At 45.9% G+C, this 17502-nt stretch overlaps 1 protein-coding gene across 3 annotated transcripts in view; it reads left to right on the top strand.

Annotated features, from left to right (window-relative positions):
* Positions 1 to 1312: 1312 nt before the first annotated feature.
* Positions 1313 to 17502, top strand: part of ADCK1 (aarF domain containing kinase 1) — a 118701-nt gene continuing 102511 nt past the window's right edge. The window contains exons 1-3 of one of the 3 annotated variants that reach the window (XM_037031498.1): positions 1313 to 1404; positions 9461 to 9606; positions 11843 to 11926. In XM_037031498.1, coding sequence (XP_036887393.1) covers positions 9472 to 9606; positions 11843 to 11926 — 219 coding nt within the window. In that variant the 5' untranslated portion in view covers positions 1313 to 1404; positions 9461 to 9471. Of the gene's footprint in view, positions 1405 to 9460; positions 9607 to 11232; positions 11574 to 11842; positions 11927 to 17502 lie in introns of those variants that run through there. The other 2 variants (XM_037031500.1, XM_037031499.1) reach the window with 2 other exon arrangements.

Raw genomic sequence — 17502 nt, 5'->3', positions numbered from 1 at the left:
CCTTGCGAAGGTCCAGAAAAAGTCCTGTTGGAAATTTAGTTGCATTGAATTGATAGATGAATCCCACCCCCAATTCCGTTCCCCCAGAAAGTAGCTCAAGAGATATTTGTAGAGTGAATGAACATCTGATGAATGTCTCTAAAGTACATCTCATGAACAAACATTCAATAGCAGTCAGTGAATGAATAAATGGGGCCAAAGATAATTAAGATGAATCAGCATGTTCTTACTATTTAGCAGCTGCAAGTAAATTGCAAATACATTTCTTCCTCACCTACTTGTTCTAACACCTTATTTAAAATAAATGACCTGTTATGGAAGATATATAAAAACTTATGTTAACCAATGAAATAAACTTCTTGATTAAACAACACATAATGAACAATGCTTCTCTCCTAATCGGGGACACAGGATATATGCCTTAAAACAAAGGCTGGGCCCTGGCTGGGTGGCTCAGTTGGTTGGAGCATGGTCCTGTACATCAGAAAGTTCCAGGTTCAATTCCCAGTCAGGGCACATAATAGGTTGTGGGTTTGCTACCTGGTCAGAGCATGTATGGGAGGTAACTGATCAATATTTCTCTGTCACATAGATGTTTCTCTGTCTCTCTCTCTAAAGATCAATAAAAACATATCCTCAGGTGAGGATTAAGAAGAAAAAGGCCTGGCGTCACATTTGCCATAAATGCTAACAGCCTTTTTACACATATTACAGGAACTGGCTTCTGGAAAGTAGGCTGACTCCAGCAACTGGTGTTCTCTCTCTGGCGGACCTGCTGACTCGCAACCATAAAAAAGGGGACCTCTGCTTGATTAGTTTGGAAATAATCATCGGAATGGACTGTGTCGACTTACGCTAGGGAACTTTCAACCCTCCTCCCACAATCTCTTTGTTCTGCTTTCCCTCTCCCTCCTGATAAAAACCCTAGCCTGCACTGAGATGTTAAAATGGGCTTGGGGGCACTTGAATAAACCGCTTTCCTTCTCCCCAGCACCTGTCTCCTGAGATTGGCTTTGGTTGAGGAAGGCAGCTGAACATGCTTTTGGTTAAAAACCCACAACTCCATCCTCTACTGAACACTTTCCTAACTAGAAAGCCTTTTGAAAGACAAATCTTCAGGAAGATTCCGTGTCCGCAGCCTCAGCAAAGAAGCAAGGCGATCTGATAGGTAAAGTATCTGTGAGGCCTCTGCCTTCCCCGGCTCAGCTGTCAGGCTGGACCTCGCGGTTCTTTGTCCCGGGTCCCTATGGCCTAGGGAACCAAAAGAACTACAAATCCCAGCAGGCCGCGCGGCGCCCCCGGCCTAACCAAACGCAATCCGGGGGGTGGAGGAGAGCGACACTGCCTGAAAACTCCCGTTACCTGCGGCGGGAGGCCGGGCACGGAAGCTGGGTTGCCCTCTGGGTGAGTAGGGCGGCCACTCGGAGGCGGGAGCAGAGCCGGGCTGCCAGGGTCTCACGGCGTGAGGAACTCGGGGCAGCCAGTGTGGAAGCACCGGGCGCCACCCCTGCTGGGGCTACTGCAGCCACCTCGGGGGCCGGGAGGAGACCCCAGCCGGTGACCTTGTCACCCCGGGCGGCGCTGGCGCTTGGCTCGGGTGACTGGAAGCACCCTGCCTTCTCTGCGGAGACTGCAGCCTGGCTTACCAGTGGGCTGAATCATGAACTGGCTGTTTCGGTGGCTCAGTCTTGCGTGTAGGTAGAGCTGAGCTGGAGGAGGGCAGCAGGTGGCTCACCCAGACGTCCTCACCCCCAGGTAGTCTGGGAACGCCAAGACGCAGGCAGCCGGGGCAGGAGCGTGTCCTGAATAAGGGCAGGGGCAACTCAGAAACCTCGGCCCTCGCAGCTGGACCTGTTTGCCTAGCGCTCCTTACTTCCAGCACCTTACAGAGTCCTGAGCTTTTGCTCTTTGGTCCCACAATCAATGAGTGCTCACGACAGCCAGTGTCTGGAGAGCAGCTTTGAAAGACGTCTAATACAGCTCTCTTCCCAGCTTAAGTGGCATTTACTTTCTACTGACAAGGAAGTCATTCAATTCAACGAGTATTTATTGATTACTTTCACGATTCTTGGCACTTCATGGGTGCTCCAGAAATATTTGCCCAGTTGAAAGTGAATTGGAGTTTATCTGTGCCCTCACACGTTTTCTCTAAGCATTTTCTCATTGCAGTGGTTCTCACATGTAGCGTGCATCGCAATCACCCAAAGGCTATTATAACACAGTGCTGGACCCTGTCCCCAAAATTTCTGATTCAGTGTCTGGGCCTGGAGCAAAAATTTGCATCCCTTAGAAGGTGGGGTGTTGCTGGTCGGGGGATTTATTTTTGAGTTCTACCGTTGTATAGTAAAAAATTCTATGACCTTAAAGCTCCAACTCTTTATACTTGGTTATGGGCCTTTCTTGTCCTTGTTTGCTGGTTTGATTTTGTAATTATAGTAAACATGTGCATGTTACTTTGTACATTGTTAATTCCCCCCACATTACCTTACAGACAAATTTTAATGTAGTTTAGACTTCCTGGAATACATCATATTCTATCTTATTGTGTCATAACTGGCTTGGCTATTTCTCAGCAGCCCTTAGGAATGCGAGGTTTGACCTCTGCTCAGAGAGTTTGCCTTTCATTTCTAATATACACATTTTCTTGTCAGACAAGGGGCCTATAATATAAGAATAGTGCTTGATTCAGGTACCCATTCCTTCCCTCTCCCACCCTCCTCAACTTACTGATTTATCTCCTGGGTTTAGATTTTCACACCAGAGGGATTCCAGTGACCCACCTCAGGGCCCAGCAGGCCACTTGTTTACCTTTACCATGTGCTCTCTTGGTTAGAAAGACACACCTGTATTCAAGTTCAGGCTCCAACACTTACTAGCTTTTCTGCCGGGCTTCTTACCTTTTCTAAAACTCAACTTCCTTATCTGTAGAATGGGCTCTAATAGTGCACACGTCAGAATGTATTGCTACATTTTGTACCTTGCCTATGAACGTCATGTGCAAGCTCCATGAGGTGTTTCAGTACTTGGCAGTCTACGTCTCCCGTTGGAATCTCATGCACTTAACCTCCTGCTGGCTCTTGGCCCTTGGTTTGCCACTGTTCTGCCTGAGCCCCTCTTTCCCAGAATGGAGACTTTTTATTCCTTGCTTGGGTGAGATTTATTTTCCCTGTTTACTCTGGGACCTTGGAATCAGTCAGGGATTCCTTTATTTACTCAATATCGATTCAGCCACCTTCTGGGCATCAAACACTAGGAAGGGAGTGTGGCCACATGAGGCTGCATCACTCTCAGGCAGGGGAGATTGTAAACCTGCTCAGGCCAACTAGAAGGTCCCTGGGCATTGACTCAGCATCTCTCCAGACTTGAGACACGATGGTACTGTCACCTCATTTGCTTTTTATCCACGCTAGTAACCAGGTTTCCCTCAAAACCTGATTACTTGAAAGGTATGACTGGGTCTTTTCCAGTGTTGGGAGCAGCCCAGAAAAAAGTAATGCTCATTTGTCTAATACTCTGTCTAGGAAATGGGAGGAGGCTGTGGTCATTTTACAGGATTAAAGCAATTAGAGCCCTAAGTGCCTTTCCTCTGGCTCTTCTCATCTGTGCACCAGGCAGGGCGAGGTGATTCCAGGCTCATTGTCCTGGAATGTGGCGTGGGGAGGGGGTTGGGGGTGGATGATAACTGAAAAGGTCTAGCCACTCACTGGCCCATGAATTGGAAGTGTTTGCTTCCCCATTTGGTTCTGTCCAGGGAATGGATATTTTATTTGACCCTCAACTTCCATTTGTAGAACTTTGCAGACTTTTCCTGTTGCCTCATTTCATCCCCAGCTGGGGTGTTTCCTAATGATGGATTCCAATTTTATCATAGATTTGACAGTAACACAGCTCTCCTCAATGTTTCACAGAATCAACTGATTCTGTGAGGTGATTTGGTTGCTCTGGTGACAGGGTATTGATTTCCAGGGCTCTGAGCAGCATCTTCCACATGCCCGGCATTGTTTGGGTGCAGTAAGTAGAGGGTCAGAAATCATAGTCCCTGCCCACGGTGATTGAGGCAGTTAACCTGTGAACAGTGTTAAGAATGCTGGTGAATGGAGGTCTGAGTGCCTGTCAAGGAGGTCGTGTGCCATAAAGAAAGGGGCCCAAACTCTCACTCCTCCATTTACTAACTGTCGCCTGGGGCAAATCACACACCCTCTGTGCTCCTGGGATTGCTCACTTATACCTGGGCTGATAATAATATTTATCTCGTCTCACTCGCTTGTGTGGAATACCTAATAAGATGCGCAGTACAAAGGGCTTTGGAGAGGTTAGTGATTGCTAATATTATCATATGATTGGGTTTAGGGTCTTGGTGGCATCAGAACACCCCCCCCCCCTCACCAAGTGTGTGCTAATTATGACAGGAAACTCAGGTGAAAGTCAAAAAGGCGAGCAAACAGAAGAGGGCAGGTGATTCATTAGCAAAGGGTTTAATAATAAAGGGGTTTTTCATGGACAGACATATTTCACAGCTGACAGGGTCTTTTAAAATACCCTGAAGGAAGCAACTCATTTGCATGTTAAAGACTCACTGACACCTTATGGGAAACTCCAGCTCCAGTCTATTTAGACACAGTTTGGCTCCTATATCATCTGTTTTATGTTTTTCAATTTCCACCTCTTTTATTATTGAGGACATTTGCATGAAAACCGGGTCTTCAGAGTTGTGTCTGCTTCACCGCTTCCCCACCTGGAGGTTGTCTCAAGGCTGGAAGTGGCCCCATCGCCTACAGGGACAGACATGGAGGATGGTGAACTAGGAGAGGGGATTCAGAGGAGGCAAGGGCTGGGATCTGGTGCCGGGAGTGACCAGAGGAAGACGGCTATCCAATTGTCAGCCTTGCTCTGTGATTCTCAGCTGGGGACCTGCGTTGTTAGGTCCTCTGCACAGGCTCATGGGCTATAGTTTATTCATTCAGTAAATACTTTTGGAGCACCTCCTGTGAGTTAAGCCAAGGTTTGGCAAACTATAGCTTGAGCACCAAATCTAGTCACACCCATTACTTATCATCTAGACTGCTATTTGCTTTGAGCTATGATGCAGAGTTGAATTGTGAATTATAGCCTGCAAAGCCTATATTTGTGCAAAGCCAAAAATATTTACTATGCATGTGGCCCTTAAGAGATATAGTTTGTTGACTCCTGTCCTAGGCAGGGGGAACAGAAAGTGCAAAGGCTCTGAGGCCAGGAGGTGCCTGGCATGTTTGAGGAAAGGCAAGGAGGTCAGTGCCATTGGAGTGCAGTGAGCAAGTGGGCAGGGGCTGAGACTCTGGAGGAAGCTGGGAAGTTAGGTCAGGGCGGACCTTGTAAGTCATGCCAAGGCCTTGGCTTCTCATCTGAGGGAGGTGAGAGCCATTGGAGCGTTGAGAGCAGAAGAATGCATAGTTGGACTTAAGTGCCCATGCTTAGAATGGACTGGGCAAAAGCAGACTCACTTGTTCATTCAGTCATGTATTTTTATTAGCAGACTTACTTATTAGCAAATTGTGCCCTTTGTATCTAGTGGAAGAGGCAGATATAAGACCAGATTATTAGAGATAAAAGTAGTGCATGATAAGACCAGAGAGGAAGAAACAATGAATTCTGATTGGCTCCCTAAAGGCTTTGTAGAGGGAAGATGGGGGATTGAGTGTAGAGGGATATTTTGGGAGATGACATTGGAAAGGCGGTTTGGGCAGAGGGTGTGGTGGGGACCTCGAAGGCTGTGCTAGAGAATTTGGACTTTTTGGTAGGTGGAGTGGAGGTAGGAGTGAGGCAAATGTTACTTGTGGGTTAGGATGGTGAAAACTCAAGTGGCAAGGTGAAGGTTAGATGGGATGTGGGAAAGAGTTTGCAATGGGGAATGGGTGAGTGGTTCAGACAGGATGTGTTGGCCTTCTTTTCCTCCTTTTCTAATTGTACAACGATAGCCAAACCCTGGACCCTGAGGCGTGAGGAGTTTTTGTACGGAAGTTCTTCAGATTTTCAGAGAAGAAATTAGGACGTTGCATCACTGATAGTGTTAGGCGTTACGTTAAAGCAGCATCTCACAATGCTGATTCTCACAGTGACCCTGTGAGGTAGGTACTGTCAAGAGCTCCATTTTGTACTGGTTTGGCCAAAATGTCTGTAACACTTTTTCTGTAAAGTAACAGACACATTTTTCATTTTCAACAATAACTTACTTGATTTGTATACTTTGAGTATACTGGCTCTCTCCCTCTATTGGCTTCTAGTGGATGGAGGCCAGGGGTGCTGCTAAACATCTTCCAATGCATAAGACAGCCCCACAGCAAAGAATTATTTGGCCAAAATGTCAGTAGTACCGAGAAACTTTGGAAACCACTTCTGACATGTTCGATCAGTCACAGCACCTTCTCCATACACTGCATGAGTCTCTTTTTGCATTTCAGTTGTTTTTTTACCTTTCTTGAAATAATGAAGCATAATACACTGAAAATGTTGCTTATGTTCTTCCATCTTCAATATTAAAATGGTTGCACAAAAATTCACCAATTTTGATGTTTTTTAAAAATGGATGCTGATATGACAGCTGTCACAATATAATCTAACAAAGTTGTTTCGAATGAAGTTCAACATAACTGAGCATTGTTGTCTTGAACTACTAGGGCATCGAGTGGAAAAAGGGTAATAGACTTTTTGGCCAACCCAACAGATGATCACATGGAGGCTCCAAGGGGCCATGACCTGCTCAAGGTCACACAGCTGGTGAGCAGTATAGCTGGCTCATACAGCATCCTTGTTTTTTTTTAAGGGATCAGTTCCCTTTTTTAAAAAAAATCCTTACCTCAGGATATGTTTATTGATTTTAGAGAGAGAGGAGGGGAGGAAGGGAGGAAGAGAGAGAGAGACAGAGACAGAGAGAGAAATGTTGATTGCTTGCCTCCCATACACACCATGACTGGGCATTGAACCTGTGACCTGGGTATGTATGTGCCCTGACTGGGGATCGAACCATAGCATTTTGGCATATGGGATGATGCTCCAACCAGCTGAGCCACTTGGCCAGGTCTCATACCACATTCTTTTTTTTAAAAAAATATTTATTTATTTATCTTTAGAGGAGAAGGGAAGGAGAGAGGAAGAGAAACATCAATGTATGGTTGCTTCTCGTGCATCCCTTGCTGGGAACTGGCCCCTGCCGGGAACTGGCCTGCAACCCAGGCATGTGCCCTGACTGGGAATCGAACCGCGGTCGTCTGGTTCGCAGGCGCGCGCTCGATCCACTGAGCTACACCAGCCAGGGCACTACATTCTTAACATGGGCTTCTCTGCAGGCTCCACAAGAAAGGTGCCTGGATCACCTCTTATGGACCTTTTTTTATTAATGATCTTGAACGAGGAAGGTGTGAAAGGAGCTGAGGGCACTCTGTGCTTCCAGGTCTGATTGGGACTCTGTGCCTTGGAAGAAACAAAGTGGAGGGTGACCTGAGCATGCCGCCCTGCTGGGTAGAGAGCACTATAGACTGAGGGTGTAGAGATCATGGTGAAAGGGTAGGATTAGGTGGGGGCCTGCTGGGAAGTCAGAAGTGGGGCATGCAGAGGTCTTCTGGGAGCTGACAGGCAGGGGAGCAGTAAGACCCTTGACCACAGCCTGACATCAGGTAAGGAAAGAACAACAACAGCAGTGGCAGTGGCGTGGCGGTGGCGGTGGCTACTCTGTTCCTACTGTGCAGGTGGCACCTTGCCAAACATTTTGCATGATTTCTTCATTCCTCAACACTCGTCAAATAGGCACAGCTGGTATCGTCCCCATTGTACAAACAAAGTCAGAGAGAACAGGTTGCTCCTGCTCACCCAGTTTGTATGTAGCCTTGTCTGGACCCAAACCCAGGCCTGTTGGACTCTGGAGTGCGTGTTCTCAACCACCAAGTGCCCCTGTCTGAAAGGAACCCTTGGCTTATTGAAATGTTAGCAGAATGATATAGAGAGAGGGAAGTTTTCATAAGTAAAGAGAATATAAAGAAAATAAAGAGTATGCTATTATAAAAAGTGCTGAGTCCAGAAAGAGTCAAGAAAAGAGAGAGAAAGAAACAGAACAGGCAGGAAAAATAGGAAGCATAGAAGAAGATGGTAAAACCAAATCTAAATCCGTAAGTTATTATATTAAATGCAAACAGAAAAGAATCAACTGTGTGCTCTTTTAGAGAAACAGTATAAAATGTAAGTTGAAAGTAAAAGAATGGATAAAGATATACTTGTGAATACTTAAAAAATCTGTGGCTACATTCTGAGGCATGAGTCAAAACAGAAAATGAAGACGAGGCTGTTTGTAGCGATAGTTGCCACACAAAGGGGAAATGGAGGCACAGAGCAGTGAGGGGATGGCCACAGGCTGAGTCCAGAGCAGAAGACACAAGGTGACAATCCGAATGTTTCTGTACGTCTGTGTAAGGTTTGCACCTGCAGGTGGCTTGGTGGTGCACGTCTCCTGGGGATTCTTCTCCCTTAGGAGCTGCAGCTGTGGTCAAGGATGTTAGTCTGATATGGGATTCCCAGGAATTGAGGGGGAAGCAGCCCATCGAGTGCATGGGCCCCAAAGAGCGACTGGGTGGCCACGTGGTGGACTGAGGCAGACCCATGTAGGGTGGGAAAAGGTATCAGGCAGGCAGGAGCCCACTTGGTCCTGCTGACTGTGAGTGTGGGTTCAGCTACACAGATCCAGTTGACAGGTGGATTCTGAAACCCTAACAGGAAAGCACCCTGGAGTGCTGTGAGGGCTGTCATGGTGTTTGCACTCTGAGAGCCCACAGTCAAGACAAGGGCAAGTGTATTCTAAGCAAAAATCAGCCAAACATGGAGGGCTTACCTGGCTGCTCCTGACCAGCTGCCATTTTGGCTGTGGCCTGACCACTTCTGACCAGGGCATAGGGGGCTAATGATGCTTGCGTGTGCTTGGTGGTATAATGAGTCACAAGCAACCACTGTTGACCCGCTCTGCTGCTTTTCCTACCTAAAACAGCATCTCTCATTACACATTTATCACCTTCCCTCTTACCCTCTTTGATTTTCTTCTCAGCACTTAATACCAGCTGGCATTCTAATAAATTATGTCTGTTTGCCTATGATCCATCATCCCTTCTGAGTCTAAGTGCCTTATGGGCAAGAACTTTGTCTGTTCTGTTCCCTTCGTCCCAGTGCCCAGAGCAGTGCTTGGTGCTGCTAAAGGAAGCTTGAGGTTGAAAGTTGCCTTGTGCTGGGTACTGTGCTAAGTATTTTATTCACATGATCTCATTTTATCCCAGTGACTTCTGAGTTGGGCATGCTTCCCTTTTACAAATGAGGAAACTGAGGTGTAATGAGATTAAGGAAATGACCCAAGGTCATACAACCTATTAAGCGGCAGAGCCTGGATTTGAATGCTGGTCTGCGTGTGAAACTGAACCCTTCCTCTTTTTCTACTTTCCTTCTGCAGGGTCTGGGGACATGGCCAGAAGGGCCCTCAAGCTCGCTTCGTGGACCAGCATGGCGCTTGCTGCCTCTGGCTTCTACCTCTATAGTAACAAGTACTTGGACCCTAACGACTTTGGCGCTGTCAGGGTGGGCAGAGCAGTTGCTACGGTAGGTTTTTTTTTTATTCATTTGGAGCTGGAGAGGAACTACAGTATTATATACAGGTGTTCATGCATGTAGCAGATGGACATGCCAGTCACATGTATGTGGAGATACATATGTACCCTTACATGTGCCAAGCTCCTGCTGCTACACAGTTGCACAGGCATGTCTGTGTACCCTCACATACTGATCAATATTCCTGTATGCACAGGATCTCTGCTTTATTTTTTATTTTTTTAAGATAATTTATTTATTTATTTTTAGAGAGAGGAAAAGGGAGGGAGAAAGAGAGGGAGCGAAACATCGATGTCTGAGAGAAACTTCGATCAGTTCCCCTTTGCACGTCCCAAACTGGGGACCTGGCTGGCAACCCAGGCATGTGCTCTGAACAGGAGTTGAACTGGTGACCCTTCAGTTTGTGGGTCAGTGTCCACCCCACTGATCTGTACCAGTCAGAGCTGGATCTCTGCTTGAAAGGCTTTACATTTTAAGTTCCATATATTATTTTAGTCACAGATTCAGAGGGTGGCGCTCCTTAGCAAATACCTGGAAAGAAGACTTTGCTGCTTTGACTAAATTCTATCAGAAAGCTTGGTGTCTCTCCTTCTCTCAACTGCTGGTGTGAATGGTTCCTGCTGTGGGCTCGTACTCAGAGCTTCTAGGCCTCAGAGGGCTTTGGGGATCCCCTCCCATCCCTGAACTGACAGAGGATCTGAGTTGACTATGTGACCATTAATGGTTGTCTTCAGTGGCCCAGGCACGTCATTCTGGTGTGACCATGTCCTCTTTGTGGGAAGCAGCTTTCCCAGACGGGCCTATTTAATTGTCCCCTTTGCTTGTGGGTAGGTCTCCACATGCCTCATGCCTCTGTCCTCCTCTCTATGCTGCAGGATGAACTCATCCTTTCTTCCCTCTGGTGAAGTACGTTCTGATGCAGAGTCCGTCCTTATTGTTGTCTAACTGCTTCCTTACCACTAGGTGTTGTCAAGCCTTCTCCCTGGCCTGGCTCAGAGGGGAGGCCACTGTGGTGCCTGCCCTCTAGGGGGCGCTGAGGCAGAGAATCAAGACAGACAATAGATGAGCAGGCTGTGGATGATGAAACGATCTCCATGTTTCCTGAGTGTGTTTTTGGGTCTAAAACTGTCTTATATGCTTTGAGGAGTGAAAACAAACTGTTCCACCTAGACACAGCTTTGAAGGAGCTTCTGGTTGAGAAGTGCTCGTGTGAATGGGTCAGAAAACAATCTGAAGCTGTGTACAGGCTTGACCTGGGTGACTCAGGTGGACCGCTGCTGTGGGTGGGACCTCAGACACAGGAGTGATCCCTTGGGCTGGGAGTCAGGATGAGTGCAGGGGATGGGGGGAGCAGGGTTTGATGGAACCTTGAGGATTTGAATAGTTGGAAAAAGTGGTGGAAAGTTTTTACCAGTGCTTTATAAGTTAGCCACTAGGCTGTGCATATTTTGAAGGACATGGCTGTGGCCTTGACCATCCTTCCGCATGGCCTAGTGACCTGGTCTTGCTTGTGGTTGGTATTCAACAAGTATATGTTAAAGAATTAAAGCTTTGGAGGTGCCAAGGAACAAACTCCTCTCAATGTCGGCTTTAGTAAGACCCTTAATTTCTAGGGTCCTCAGTTGCTCAGCTCTGAAAGGGAAGGTTTGGGCTAGGCAGTCCCCACAGTTTCTCCATGCCTGAGATATCTGGCGATGTGTACTCTGATTAACCAGGAGTTTTGGCCAGGGGACCGAGTATAAAAACTTATGCTGTTAGACCAAACATAAATGTAAAATGATGTTTATTTGTGACACAGAGAGGTGGGAGAAGTTTGTCCAACAGCACTCATTCAACCAGTATTTACTGAGCATTTACTGGTATGATGATGTGCAAGCAGGAAGGACAAGCCCCTGTGCCTTTAGAGGTGAAATTCTAGCAGAGGGGAGAGTCCATATACAAGGAAACAAATGAGCAAGGTAATTTCGGATGGTGGTTTGTTATGATGGACAATTGAGAGTTCTTGGTGGGTGGGGCACGTTCAGATTGGAACTCTGCTGAAGTGGTAACTCTGAATGACAGGAAGCAGCCAGCCAGGCTAAGAGCTGGGTGCAGAGCATCTCAGGGGTGGGACTGCCCATTCCGCCAGATGTACCCACCTGTGTCAGGGGCCTGCAGCTGTAGTTCTTTGGCAGAGGAGTGATGTTTGATGTCTGGGCACTAAGTTTTCCCCTTCCTTCGTTCTCAGACCGCTGTCATCAGTTACGACTATCTCACCTCCTTGAGGAGTGTCCCCTATGGCTCAGAGGAGTACTCGCAGCTTCAGTCTGAGGTAAGAGACCCATGGGAACCATCTGAGCCAGGCCAGGACTGAGTAAGTCTGGAAGTGGCTGCAAAGCTGACACACTTTCCATGTGCAGCTGGAGGTGGGCTGGGGACAGTGTGGGGATTGAAGGTGGGGGTTGGGGAGGAAGGAGGGAAGGACCACCTCGTTGGAGGTGCTTTAGCGCCCATGGGCTCGCTGGCAGGCTGACATCAAGCTGGATCCTGTGGTACCACGGCCGTGAACTGCAAGGTGTCATCTGGGGAGTGCCAGTGTGTGGGATGACTCAGGAGGGACAAAGGCTCTGTTCCTGAGATAACTCAGCTGGCTTCCAAACTGCTCTGTCAGGCAGAACCCAACTGGAAGAGGTTAATTGCTTTTCCATCCCCTGGAGGCTGCACTGGGGCTGCTTGCAGTCCTCGGAGTGGAGCCTCTGACCCCACACACTCCGTTCTCACTTGGAATAGGGCGGCTGATTTTGATGCTTTGACGAAATTTCCCAGAGAGTTAGGGCATCAAGCAAGAGGGCATTTTTGTTGATGCAAGTTGAGTTTGGGGTCAAATGTAGATACTTTTGGTTCCTCCAGAGAGAGGTTTGTGATAGATTTATGTGTCTTTGCCCAGCTTGGAACGTCTTTCACCCCTTAGAAAGTTCCAAGTCATCCTTCCACACTCAGCCCAAACACCCCCTTCTCAGTCATTCTTGGTGGGTGGAATAATTAATTTTTAAAAATTTATTTAAACTTTTCATTATGGACATTTTAGTCATCCATAGGAATAGAGAGCATAGTATAACAATCCCCTACAGAACTGTAGCCAGCTTCAGAAAATATCAATGTTTTGCTAATCTTGTCTCATCTACTCGCCCCTTTATGTATTCCTTTGTTTATACTTATTAATTAATTCATTATTATTATTTGCTTAAATATTTAAAAGCAAATCTCAAGCTTTGTATTATTTTATGTGTAAGTACTTTAGTATGTGTTTGTAATAGATAAGGACCTTTAAAAAAAAACTTAACCACAATACCAGGATGATACCTAACAAAATTAATAAAAAAATAATAATATTCCTTGGTAACTTCTAATAGTTCACATTTAAATCTCCCTTGTTTTACAAAAATGTATTTTTGAAGTTGGTTCGTTCAAATATGGATCCAAACAAGGTACATGCAAGGTCCCACAGAAGGAAGGCCTGCGTGGGTGTGATGGGTAGTAATACTATGAGTGTAATAATTTATAGTTTTAATTTGAACATTTCACCTAAAATGCCATATGGTGTGCGTGAGTGTGATGTTGTTGTTGTAGTAAAAGATTTTGTAATAGTGGCATTATTTGCGCCAGACCCTGTATATTGCATTCGGTTGATGTTTCCTAAATCTTTCCGTGCCCCCACCTCTCTTTTCTTTTACATTTTTTTGAGCTATGGTTTATTGAAGAAACCAGATCCTTTATCCTGTAGAATTTTCCACATTCAGGATTTGGCCGGTTGCATCTTCAAAGTGTCAGTTAATGGGAAATGGATTTACATGGTACACAATTCAAAATATATAATATTTGAACATACAAAATGATTCTCCTATTCCTGTTCTTCAGGTACCCATTTTTCCTGCCAGGCAATCGTAATTTCCTGTGTGTTATTTCAGAGATAGATTTCCATTTGAATTTAATCACTCTTATTTTCTTTATTTCTGCCATAAATGGTAGTTGGTTGCATGTGTTTCTGTTTAGATTATAGATTCTGTTCCATCAGGGATTAGGTCTTTCTTTTTTACATCTTCTACCTCTAGCAATGATGCCTAAGGCTAAGTTGATTTAATGTCTGTTTCAATGCCAGGCTGTACCTTGCTAGCTCCTTGCCTCGGGTGAGACCCCAGAGAGAGAGTAAGGTTTAGAATGAGAAGACCTGAGTTTGTGCCTCAGCTCTGGGGAGATCATTTAACCTTTTGTAGCCTCCATTTTCCTGGCCTGTAGGCTAGAAATGGTAATACCACTTAGTAAGGATTATTTTGTGAAATGCACATGTAAAGCAGGTATCAAAAATAAATCAGGACTTCCGCCAAGATGGAGGCATAGGTGGAAACACTGTGCCTTCTCCCACAACCAAGTTTGAATACAACAAAGGTTTGGTGAACAAAGACACAACCAAAGAACAGAAAATTGAATTATATGGAAGTCCGACAACAACAATGAACGAACCGTTCAACCCAGATGGTAAGAGGGGCGGAGCTAGCAGCGGAGCAGGGTCAGGGCAGGAAAGATCCCCAGACTTAGAGATAAGGGGACAGTCACCTACAAAGGAGTACCCATCAGACTGTCAGAGGATTTCTCAAAAGAGACCTTACAGGCAAGAAGGGGCTGGAAAGAAGTATTCCAAGTCATGAAATCCAAAGACCTACAGCCAAGATTGCTTTATCCAGCAAAACTTTCATTTAGAATGGAAGGACAGATAAAGTGCTTCTCAGATAAGGTCAAGTTCAAGGAGTTCTTCTTCACCAAGCCCTTATTATATGAAATGCTAAAGGGACTTATCTAAGAAAAAGAAGATGAAAAATATGAACAGTGAAAGGACAGCAAACTCACAGTTATTAACAACCACACCTAAAACAAAAGCAAACCAAGAGGACAGCTAGATCAGGAGTGGAACCATAGAAATGAAGAATGCATGGAGGGTTAGCAACAGGGGGGTGGGAGGAGGAGAAGGGGGGAGGAGGACAGAAAATAGCATAGACAGTAGATAGAAAATAGATAGGGGGAGGGCAAGAATAGTAGGGGAAATATAGAATCTAAAGAACTTGAGACACGTTATAAACTAAGGGGGGGGGAGAATGGTGGGGGAGGAAGTGTGTGGGTGGAGGGGAATGAAGGGGGGGAATAGAACAACTGTAATGGTATAATAAATAAAATATATATTAAAAAATGATTTTAAACTTAAAAAAATAAATCAGATGTCTACTAGAAGGTATGCTCCCTGAGCCCAGGGAGTTAGTCTCTGTTGTGTATGTCCATGTCTGAAGCACCTACAACAGTACCCAGGTTTGTTGAATGAATGAATGAAATATGAGCTTGTACAGGAAGATCTCATAGTCTGTGAGATTTAATGCCTCCCTGTTTTTCTCTGCCCTCCTTTGCCCATCTAACTAGTGCTATGGGCCCTGGAACCCACCAGAGTGACATTCTGCAGAGGTCCAAGCCAGAGCACAGGGGCATGGCAGGCAGGGGGACGGGTGCCGTGGAGACAGTTACCTTTTGTGAGTAAGTCATCTGAAAGGCAGTGGTACCGCAGCTCCTGGAGGAGTTGATGGCTCCGGGGGGACGAGTAAGGGAAGTGCAGCCTGGTGTTCGACAAGAAGGTAGCATGTGGAAGTCGGCATCAGATAACAGGGGTATAGGCTTGTCCCGGACTTGTGCCTTGGAAGGAGGAGCTAGCTGGCACTAAAGAGAATACATAAATACTGCAGGAGTGTGTTCTTCTATCAGAACACTTATCTGTTATCATCCAGGTGACTGATAAAGGAGTGAATGAAGGGTAAAACATACTTCTCTCACCTGTCAAGCCAGCATTCCCCAGGTCCTAGAGTATGCCAGAGCCAGGAGATGAGCTTGGCTGGCAGTGACTTCTCGAGAAGCACATTCAAGGTTGGTGCCCAGCTGGCTTGCATCTCAGTGACTCAGCTCCGCATCAGGAGGGGGTGGGAGCCAATGTGAAGGAGTGTTTTCTAGGGGTGCAGTGGCACTTTGCTGGGCAGTTGAGGGTGTAGGGTGGGGCCCAGGTGGTTTGGAGAATGAGATCCCTGGTACTCAGAATGCTTAAAAACAGACAACGTGTATGAACTGGTCTGTCCGCAGGGCAGAAAGATGTCGTGGCTGAGGCAGACATTCACTCAGTGGGCTGGAGGATGGAGGACTGAGTTCATTTTGACCGAGGGGCTGGGGTATAGTGGACCTATGTTAATGCTACAGCTCAGGAACCGCTCTCCTTGAGAAGCAGCATCCAGACTTTCTTCTGGGGAACTGCTTATATCTCAGTCCACCCTCAGCTTCAAGGGTGGGCATGTGACTTATTCAGGTCCATTTCTCCGGCCCTAGAGATTGATTTGGGGAGGTCACCTTTGCCAGGCTGGTCAGTGAGCATCAGCTCCAGAGCTTCTGGGGGTGTCCCCCACAGGACACTGTCTTTTCTGCTGGTTTGGCTGAGAGGATAGGATGTTTGTTGGTTTAGGGCTGCTGGTAGCCATCTTGCTACCACGAGGGGAAAGCCCATCTGTGAGTGGAGCCCGCATTGTGCAGCAGTGTGTCCTTTGGGTCCCTAGATCTAGCCAAGGCTGATGCTAGGCCATCACCAGACTTTTCAGTTGTGTGTGTCAGGAAATCCTCTTTTTGCTTAGGATGGTTGGAGATCAGTTTTCTGTTACTTGCAACCAAATGTGTCCTGACACACTGGGGAATCTTGGAAAACCAAGCTGGATCTTGAAGTATAATCAGGGTTTTGAAAAATCACAGAAGGACTGGTAACTCAAAGGAAGAAATGAAACTGAGACATTCTAAGGCCTGAACAGGGTGAGGAGAGGTTTGGATGGTGCTGGGAAGAATTCAAGCCATTTTGGACCTAGATAGGATTTGAGCCATTTTTGGCCCCGGGTAGAAGTGGAGCCGTTGGGGTGGTGCTGGGTACAGTTGGAGCCATTTTGGCTCCTGGTCTGCCGTGAAGCACCTCTACTTTCTGACCGGTGAGGTGGTGGCACTGGTCTTTGCCCAGCTCAGCTTGTAAGAACAGAGATGAGAAGCTAGAGTTGATTAAACACTGGCTGATTTAATTCAGCCAGAGAGGCAACTCAGAAGCATGGGGTTTGCCTTGCTAGCTCCTTATAATTTTAATGAACATGTTTGTGATTTCTATTTTCCTTATTTCTACATTTATTAATTAGAATTCTTCTAGAAGGAAGAGGTGTACCTTCTCTTTCAGTTCTTTATGGAATTATTTTTATCACTATGGGCTCATGGATATTTATTTTATCTATGAGTTACAACCCAAAACAATTATTATTAATCTTGTTGCTTCAATATTTCAGACTTTGGCCCTTGGGAGCTCCTTCAGGTTGTTTCCTGTGTGTGTGTGTGGTTTTTTTTTGGTACGCCTCATCATTTTTTGAATACTATCTTAACTTTTTAGTACCACAAGATGCCCCAGGCTCTTCTTATATTTTCCTTGCCCCAGACTTGTAATCAATTACTTCTCCTTTTATTGGAGAATGATATTTATAAATCAAGATGTAGATGCATATTGCTTTGTTTCTAGGCTCTCCCAGGAGACAGGGCCAGGAAATATATATGTATACTTATTCTTTTTTTTATTTTATTTTTTAAAGATTTTATTTATTTATCTTTAGAGGAGAAGGGAAGGAGAGAGGGAGAGAAACATCAATGTATGGTTGATGATTTAAAGATTTTAAAGATTTTATTTTTTTAAAGATTTTATTTATTTATCTTTAGAGGAGAAGGGAAGGAGAGAGGGAGAGAAACATCAATGTATGGTTGCCTTTCGTGCGTCCCCTGCTGGGAATTGGCCTGCAGGGAACTGGCCTG

This window comes from Sturnira hondurensis, unplaced genomic scaffold (assembly GCF_014824575.4).
Source record: "Sturnira hondurensis isolate 20B ecotype Veracruz unplaced genomic scaffold, ASM1482457v3 Scaffold0021143, whole genome shotgun sequence".
In the NCBI taxonomy this organism is placed as follows: Eukaryota; Metazoa; Chordata; class Mammalia; order Chiroptera; family Phyllostomidae; genus Sturnira; species Sturnira hondurensis.
Note: the sequence above shows the minus strand (reverse complement) of the source record. Positions and strands in the feature narration are given on the sequence as shown.